Source organism: Austrofundulus limnaeus, unplaced genomic scaffold, assembly GCF_001266775.1.
Source record: "Austrofundulus limnaeus strain Quisiro unplaced genomic scaffold, Austrofundulus_limnaeus-1.0 Scaffold28, whole genome shotgun sequence".
Taxonomy (NCBI): Eukaryota; Metazoa; Chordata; class Actinopteri; order Cyprinodontiformes; family Rivulidae; genus Austrofundulus; species Austrofundulus limnaeus.
The window spans coordinates 2,869,401-2,879,216 of NW_013952430.1; the positions used below are offsets into that span (position 1 = coordinate 2,869,401).

Below are 9,816 nucleotides of genomic sequence, written 5' to 3' on the forward strand. Positions count from 1 at the left end.
ACACACACACACACACACACACACACACACACACACACACACACGTGGACAAAATTGTTACCACTCGTTTTATGAAAGAAAAACCCACAATAGTCACATAAATAACTAGAATCTGACACAAATAATAAATAAAAAAATCTATAAAAATGAACAAATCAAAATCAGACATTGTTTTTCAACCATGCTTCAACAGAATAAAAAAATTCATGAAACAGGCCTGACAGGAAAAAATGGTAATCTTTTGTGTCCACTAAATAGAATCACAGGTGTCTACAATATTGTAATCAGTCAGTGGATCTGTATATAGAGCTACAGATACTCACTGTGCTGTTTGGTGACATGGTGTGGACCACACTCAACATGGACCAGAGGAAGTGAAGGAAAGAGTTGTCTCAGGAGATTAGAAAAAAAATTATAGACAAGCATGTTAAAGGTAAAGGTTATAAGACAARYATGTTAAAGGYAAAGRTTATAAGACAAGCATGTTAAAGGTAAAGGTTATAAGACCATCTCCAAGAAACTTGATGTTCCTGTGACTACAGCTGCACATATTATTCAGAGATTTAAGATCCATGGGGCTGTAGCCAACCTCACTAGACGTGGCTACAGGAGGAAAATTGATGACAAATCAAACAGACATATAATGTGAATGGTAACAAAAGAAACCAGAAAAACCTCTAAAGATATTAAAGGTGAACTTCAAACTCAAGGAACATCAGTGTCAGATCATAGCATCAGTCGTTTGAGCCAAAGGGGACTTCATGAGAGACGACTAAGGAGGACACCAAATCATAAAAAACCCGACTGGAATTTGCCAAACTACATGTTAATAAGCCACAAAGCTTCTGGGCAAATGTCCTATGGACAGATGAGATCAATTTGAACTTTTTGGCAAGACACATCAGCTCCATGTTCACAGAGGGGAAAATGAAGCATATGAAGAACAGAACACTGTCCCTACTGTGAGACATGGAGGAGGCTCTGTTATGTTCGGGGGCTGCTTTGCTACATCTGACACAGGGGGTCTTGAATCTGTGCAGGGTACGATGAAATCGCAAGACTATCAAGGATTCTAGAGAGAAATCTGCTGTCCAGTGTCAGAAAGCTTGGTGTCAGTAGTAGGTCGTGGGTCTTACAACAGGATAATGACCCAAAACACAGCTAAAACACCCAACAATGGCTGAGGAGCTGAAACATGCAGTCAAACGGCTCCCTTCATACCTGAAACAACTGGAGCAGTTTGATGAGGAGTGGGCCAAAATACCAAAATACAGGAATTGTTAGATTGCAGGGATCACCTTAAAAGGTTGTCCAACAAAATATTAAATTAAAGGTACCAACATTTCTGCTCAGGCATGTTTCTTGAGTTTTATGTTCTTTAATTATGTTGAAACATGGTTGAAAAGCAATGTCTAACTTTCATATGTTCATTTTCATAGATTTTTTTATTTTTTTTATAACTTTTGTCAGATTCTATTAATTTCTGTGACCATTGTGGGTTTATCTTATATTGAATGATGGGTATCAACAATTTAGTCCACGTGTGTATACACACAATACACAAGAAAAACAAAAACTAAAAGCTAATCTGAGACCTAAATACTAAGAGGTGCTTTGAGTATTTTTTCCAGGTAAAAAATAAATAAATAAACATGAAGTAGAGCTGGGCGGTATGACCCAAATTTTATATCACGGCATTTTCAACATTTACACCGGTTTCACGGTATTTGACGGTATTTTTTTCCATCACAGCTCAGCTGATAATAAAATGTACAAATGTTGCTTATTGACTTTTTTCTTTTACTGTACCTCTGTCTGTGTCACTGTTTCCCTCCTCTTCTACGTCTTTTCTTCTTTGTCTGGTTGTAGACAGTAATCATGCATTTTGGTCCGATCGTGAGGTGTTGAGAAAAGATCATTATCAGGTCTATCGTTGTGTGTTAATAAAACTTAAAAGGACGACTCACCTTGCACACAGTCAACTCGGCTCTACTACAAAATTACTTCCCCCAGCTTTTCACAATAGAAGCATGCTAAAGTCTCCATCAGCATAACATCTCTATTATAACGTCGCACGTTACATCTAACCGTGCACATTAACGTCTCCATGTGTTAGCCTAGCGCATTACATCTAACCGTGCACATTAACGTCTCCATGTGTTAGCCTAGCGCATTACATCTAACCGTGCACATTAACGTCTCCATGTGTTAGCCTAGCGCATTACATCTAACCGTGCACATCACTGAAGAGTTGTTTACTACATTCAGCCATGGTGAAAACGGGATGTGTTTTTTTAACTTCAGTCACTATATACAGCTGAAACACCACCCGCCCCCAGTTCCTCCAACAAGCTGCTCAACAAGAACATTAGCATGCTAATGCACATAGTGGTGCTGCGAGGAAAAGTGTCCACCGGGAAACAGTTCACTGGCGGCCGTAACGAAACATTTCAAACGTTTTCAGGGTATTTAAACCGGTATGTCCTGTATTTAGAAAATTCGTATCATAACAAAAATTAAAAACGGTTTTCGGTACAAAACGGTTATACCGCCCAGCACTAACATGAAGGGCCTCATTGGTGGGCCAGATGGAAGTTACCAGGCCTGCGGGCCTCCAGTTGCCTGTCCCTGCTTTAGAGCGTATCAACATGTAGTTGAATTTAAAGTAAATGGTTGTTACATTAAGTCAGGTGTTTCTGTATACTTTTAAACTGATCATATTTCCAGTACCATCTGTTTACAGTTGTGTTACATCTAAATATATGAAGCTGATGAGTAGCTGAGTAGCTGCGCATCATGCTCAGCTATTCAGCTTTCTCTGGCTCTGACACTCTCCATCTGTTTTTGAACCCACTTTCATTCCGCAGTATGGCCGAGCTGGCCACTCTATTTAAGGCTCCGAAAATGCTGGCTCATCTTTCACAAACATTGATTAGCCACAGGGAGGCTGAGATAATTAGTTTCCAGCTCAGCAGCGCTACACACAATGAGATGTTTGTTGAGTGTGTTGCACTGATGTAGCATGTTCGGGCGCTGGCAGTACCTGAGGGGCAGCCCAGGTTCTCGCAGTGTATGAAGCCGATCGTTAGTGATTGCTGTTACATTATTCACAGCATGTGGGCTATCCCACGAGAATGCAGCTGCTATTTTTACACCCCGTACAATGCTTTCTCACGCATAAATTATGCCATTAATTTTTAATGTCTGATGAAGCATCACACTGTAAATGCTCCTATTTCTTATGTGTGCCCTGTTTTGTTGCACAGAATGGCGAAGTCAGCCCAAGCAAAATAACAAAGCAGTAATTTGAAGTTGAAGGAAAAAAAAATCACAATAGATGTGAAAATGTTTTAAAGCTTTGGAGTGATTTTTCATATTCATTAACTCTGCTTTGCAGTGGTGTTAACAACTTGGCAGCTCTGATATTCCCCAGAGTGCTTCTATTCTTGTGGACGTCAGAGCCTCGACTGTATTTCTTAAGAAAGAAATCAATGAAAATGACACGAACATTTCGGTGTCAGGTGTTTTTTGGAGTTCGTTTACTGTAGGACCATTTTAGCTGTGTTTTGTTTTACATCTGTGCTATCCACTATATTTTTTGTATCTGTTTATCTAAATGGCGCTGAACATGTTTTATGTTTCAGATACATCTACGTCCCATTGGGCGGCTCACGACACGGCCCCCTTTGCAAAGTCTTATCCACGGGCCTCGCCTTTGGATTTGTCTGCTTCTGGCACGGCGGTCACGACTACTTACGGTACTGGGCTCTGATGAACTGGGCCGGAGTTCTGGCTGAAAATGGACTGTCGTCCCTCTTTGCCTCATCCCGCGTTCGCTCCGTAGTTGTAAGTTTGAAATTAAAGCATTTAAGTCCAACAGTGCAGAAACAAGGAGATTAAAATTCCCCAGCTATTTAGGATGTGAGGGAATCATTATCTTTCTTGTAGCCAGATGTATAAGTAATGTAAGTTGTATAATCGGATTTAATAGGAGGTTGTGTGCTGATTAGCTACACAAAGTACTGACAGCAGACAAACCCATTGGGTCCCTTCTAATCGCCACGTGCAATAAATGCTTAACATTAATGCGAGGAGTTAATTTTTTTTTTTTGGCTTCTTCCTTTGGGAGATTTGTTCGTTCTCAAAATAGTACTAGAGTCTGATGGCATACTGTGTAATGCTCCTAGTTTATGGCCATGTAGTTCATTAGTTGCAGCGTCTGTGTACTCTCTGGGTTTGACAAAGACAATTCCTTGCAGTTTTGCTTATTTATTTACTCATTTCCCAGGAGCAGAATTTCTCCACGGCAATGCAAAGGCGCCTCATCGCCCTCCTCTCTGCCTTCTCAACTGCCATGCTCATACTGTCTAATCTGGTGTTCCTTGGTGGTATACATGTTGGCAGAATCTTCTGGAAGCGTGTCTTTGTTCAAGGTAAAACTGTCCTTCACAAGAATTGTACCTGGGCTTGTTTTTTTTTGGGCTGGATTTTTCCATCCAGCATTTAAGTTTTTAATTGTAAATTATTTGTAGTTGCAGTGTTTAACTCCATTAAGAGAGGTCAACTATAATCTACGTGTGAATAAAATCATACTTATCATATAATAAATGATTTAAAATATTTGTTCTTTAGTATGTCTAATATTAGCATCCATGCAGACGCACTAAATAACAGGGGCTTATTCTGTGCATCTGCATGGATAAATAAGACCTGAAACAATTAGGACCATGAATGTTGGAGAGGCACATCTGCTTCATGTTTGTGCCAATCCCTGTTTGGCTCCCTGTTGCTTCATTTGGCTCATTTGGTACCTAAAGCAAGATGGCAGGCGCTCCTGCAGCCTGTCCACTTATGATAAGCAGTCTGATGTGCTCTCACTGTTGGGCTGGGAGCAACTTCGTTTAGATTTTAACCTTTATGGGCACAAAATAAAATAATAGTATGGTAATGATAACTAGAGAATCTGCAAAAATGCACCATGAGTTGCTTAAAGTGGGCGTATCATGCTTTTAAATCCTTCTTTTTCACATTTAAATCAGTATAAAACATGGAACTGCAATGGTTTGATCTGAATTCCTTCTTGTAGTAACTTTACCAGCCCCTCTTTCACCTCTTTTCTGAGGTGTCCCTCAAAGCAGCTGGTTTTGGGACTGTGTCTTTAAATCTAATTGAGGCGGTTCATTCCCCATCCCCCTTCAGCTTCCAGACCGTTTGAGAGAAGGGTTTGTGACTATTTTGTGGTGCAGAAACATTTTATTTACAAATTAATTAAAAGATGTCAACAAGGGAGGACTTGTCCATCTAGCCTTACATGTTGGAGCCAGAGCCTGACTCAGAGCAAGAGATTGAAGACAAAATCGTAGTTGGTAAGTCCAGACCTTATTTGGCAGTTCCATCACAGTTGATTTGATGTTATAGTTCAGAAAATGTCATAGAGAATAGAAAAAAATGAACAGGTAAAGATATCCACACAGCACTGGGAGAGATAGAATTAAAATGTTCTGCACTCCTAGACTCCAACTACACAACAAAATACATTTAATGGCTAAAAATGGATTTTGGCAGGATATGTCCTCTTTAATGCTGAAAGATTTTTGCAGAAAAAAAGTTGTAAAACGGCCTAAAAAGTTGAAATTAGCAGAAAGGCAGCTGAAAGAGCACAACTTTGCTGAATTAAGCAAAGAGAAGCTGAATTTATCACACAAAAAGGTGGCTGAAAAAACTAAAATTAGTTAAAAATGGCTAAAAAGTAGCTGAAACTGCAGAAAACAGCTAAAAGAAGCATAAAAGGCTTAAATTAGCACAAAAAAGCTAAGAGAAGCACAAAATGTTTAAAGCAGCAGAAGAATATCAAAGGAGCAAGATAGCAGAAACAGCTTGATTTAGCACAAAGATGTACAAAAAAAGGCAGATCCAGAACAAAAGGTGTAAACTGCAGGAAAGGCTTAACTATTTTGAAGGATGTTGAAGACCGCTGTGTTCACTTTCAATTAGAACAAAAGCCAGGAAAGCTAAATATCTCTAAAGTAGAAATTGCTGAAAAAACAAAACTCACAGCCAGAATGTTCTGGAAGAGTTGAATGTTTTGATATATAAATTGTTGAAAAAGTGCAAAAATTGCAGGAGATACAAAGACAAATAGATGATCACAGCATTCATGTGATAATTCAGTATAAGAGTAAATGATCACATTGGTGTATTTGTGCAAAATATCTATACAGTAATTTAGAGCAGACATCAAAATTCGTGAGCCTCAATATATTGAGATATTTGTTACAAACTAATACACACTAATTATGTTCGAAAACACTCACTGTTCCTCAAAACAAATACAACCTCAAACTACTAAGAAGCCCATGTTGACTATATTCTTTGTAAAGCCAGCTTGAGAGCAAATCAAATGATAAATTACAGTACAACACTGTCATTTGCTAAATTTAAACTAGCTTTGATGACTTCTTGGAAGTCATAATTTTGTCATTATTACTATGCCATGTACAGTAGTCACACAAAAGACCCGTCAAACATCTACTTATTAGTACGCCAGCTTTTAATTCCCTCTTTTCTCTGATGTGATCAGATAATATCACGTTTTGGCTTCATGTTGCAGATTAGGTGTGGACATGCTAATTTTCTATACCATGAAAAAGAAAATGCAGAATTTCCATAAAGGTCATCTTCCAGTCACCAGTTGAACTGTATTCTGTGACAGTTAAATAAAAAAATAGCTGTAAGCCTAGAGGGCTCCCAGCAAATGATGCATAACATTATGCTTCTTCTAGCAGCCCTGACCTCTTTTGAACACTCTGTTCCTGTAGCCTAAGTGGAGGGAAGAAGAAATAACCTCAAAATTAAGACCAGGGTGTATGGAAACACCAACTGTCTCTCATGAATTATTCAGAGCAAGGCCTGGAAATTAAACAGGGAGTCTCCGTTTTATTTCTTTCTTTATTTAAGCTTTTATGGTGATTCACGCCGACTGTTTAAGCATTGAAATAGACTATGCCACTGCATGATGCATATTTAAAATCATCTGAAACAGATGATTTACCAAACTGCTTTATAAGCTTGCTGCGTTGCTAATTGCTCATGCTTTTTTTTTCTACTTTAAATGTAATGGATCTGCCAGAATTGCCTTAGGCTGCTTCTCCTGCTCCCTCACGTCTGCACAACAAACCACCAAAGGGAAGTGGTGTCATTAACACCAGATCAATGCTTTTAAATCAGCTTGACTTGGATTTTCACTTGTTCTGTCAGTGGTGTAATTGCTCTCTGACCTCTTTGGTGAAGTCTGTAATTTCCTAATCACACTGTGTCTGAAGTTGTATATGTTGCTTGTCTCCTCGAGTTTGCTGCGTGTGCACGTGGTCTGTAGCTGCTCCTGAAAACCCCCCGCATCCCCTGAGCGAAATGATTCTTAAGACGCATCTCTGCACAAATGAGCGTTATTACGTGTCATTCAGAGGCCAGAATAGATATCAAATTGCACGGTAGTCCAGCCAGAAGTTATTTTGACAGCTTTGGGTAAACCTCGTGGAAAAAGACAGGCTTTATGATTCAATCTCTGGGTTATTGTGTGGCTGTTGTGATGCATCGATAGACTGTGAAACTAACACTAGCAGCAAAATGTCACTCTTGCTATTCCTCGCTTCTGTCTAATGACGTGCCAGTGCACACGAGCTCATATTTAGAGAGCGCCTCAGGTTTCAATGTATTAACAATTGGCTGTTCGCTTTAGTCAGCAAAAGTAGAAGCTGTGTGAGTGGTTTGGAGAGGAGAATTTCACACTGAGAGTGATAATGAAATGTTCATTTGTGCAAAGACAAAACACTGGGAAGTCTCGACACAGCAGCTGGTTTTGCTCCTGATGCATGCAGGGATGTAGAGCGAAAAGGCTTTTGAATGAGTCTGAATTAAAAACATTTATTTTACCAGATGGACTCTAATTGTGACCTCTACACCTATACTGTATTACCATTTACCAGCTAATAGAAACATGAGGTTTTCTTAAGACAGAAAACTGCACCAAAAAAAGTACTATAAATATACATCCCTTTGAGACTTTTCCGATGGATCTTCCTCACCTGCAAAGGGGAAAAAAAAAACGTTAATTCAGCCGAGCATCAAGCATCCAGTGTGAATGTGAAACAAATTTTGACATGAATAGAGAAGAATAGACTATTGAAAAGCATTGTGGGTGCAGGTGCAGGTTACTGAGATCATTTGGAGGCAGGCCATTTTGAGAGGAGGCGCAGACGGTCGTCCTTACCTGCCTGCTCTCAACCCCTGAAGTAGAAGCTAAAAATAGAAAAATAAAAACCCAGATTTAAAAAAATGAATGAAAAGACCTGTACTCACTAATACAGCTCATTATAGAGGTTTCTTTGAAGCTAATTTAATTTAAATGTGTTGGTTTTACTTAAAAAGAAAGGAAAAAAGTCACGGTGCATATTTCCTCAGGTTGGTCTACAATCGCCCCTCCGATGCTCGCCTTCCTCTACTGCTTTGCTCAGATTGGACTCGAGTGGACTTCTCACCCGCCATGAGTCACCTTGACTTTGTGCCGGAGTGAGAATCCCTGCTACCGGACACCCGGAGCAACCGGCTGGCTCCAGCGCCTCGTCCTCACCAGCCGGAGCCTCCGTGGCCAACCTGGCTTCCGGCCACCAAAACGTGTCCGAAACTGTGGCTGAAGCTCAGCCGTTCTCCACAACCTGCAGGACTAACAACAAAACCTGTCTGCAAGCTGGAGCTCAGGGAGGATGTTCTTCTTGTACTTTCCAGGAACTAAAATGAGAACTGCTGCGTTTCATTTTATAGCAGTCTCGAGTACGCACATCAAATGATTTTTTTTATTCTAAGAAACCGTAAAAGAAAATGTGGGCCTTGAGTCTGTTTTGCTTGTATGATTCTGATAACAAATTGCTCAGTGGTGCGGTAAACTAGATAAATTTCATGTTTTCTGCCCACTTTTTAGCTTTCCACCAAAGCTGTTGCACATTTAGAGGCAGACTGTGGGACAGAACAGCAGAAATCTCTTATTTCCATTCGGTTTAGCAGAACTACACAAATAAAAGCACACGATTGAAAATAAAGGATGGAAAAATCTGAAATAAAAGAAACTATAGGTCCCTGTTTTGCTGTTGAAAATAAAGCATTTCATTAAACTTGTTTTCAAACTTTTTCATTTCTAGAGAACTTTCTGTCATTGTGTGTTTATCAGACTGGAGCATGAAAATCAAAGTGACATTATAAACTTTCACATCTGTCTCTAATAAATATAAAAAGAAGTCTTGATTTAATTTTCACTTTCAAGTACTGTGGGGTTCTTTGATTTGATGTGGCTGAACAGTGGGTAGATCTGTCACATCACAGCAAGAAGTTCTCCGGTTGAGGGAGGTCCCATTTTGTGTGTTCTTGTTCAGCACTCTGCTTTCCTTCCAAACTGACCTCATAAGGACTTATTTGATGACAGAAATGATCCTTTATGACTGTTGTTGTGGACCTGTTCAGGGTCAGCCTCCCTTTGGACGCTGGGCGATAATGAGCTGCAGTTTTTTTGTTTAATAACTTTCTATACTGACAGTAACACTGAACATCAGCTATTTGCCTGTGGTAATTTTTTTTTTAATTAAATAATTTGCCACCTGTCTTTAGAGACGGGTAGGAACCTGCTTCATTAAAATCATCCTAGTTTTTTTCCCCCCGCTTTCTTGAGTAGAGCGTGTGTGGCAAACATTCAGATCCAATATTTTTTTTGTGTGTGAGAGAGAATAAAGCTTTGAGAGGATTAAGTTGGGCATTAGTGAGTTTTAT

General features: G+C 39.5%; 1 protein-coding gene across 1 annotated transcript in view; it reads left to right on the plus strand.

Moving 5' to 3' along the window:
- hhat (hedgehog acyltransferase) overlaps positions 1-9,302 on the plus strand; it is a 21,820-nt gene extending 12,518 nt beyond the window's left edge. Inside the window, exons 10-12 of the mRNA XM_014005162.1 lie at positions 3,645-3,846; positions 4,289-4,433; positions 8,461-9,302. Coding sequence (XP_013860616.1) covers positions 3,645-3,846; positions 4,289-4,433; positions 8,461-8,546 — 433 coding nt within the window. The 3' untranslated portion in view covers positions 8,547-9,302. The remainder of the gene's footprint in view (positions 1-3,644; positions 3,847-4,288; positions 4,434-8,460) is intronic.
- The last annotated feature ends 514 nt before the right edge of the window (positions 9,303-9,816 follow it).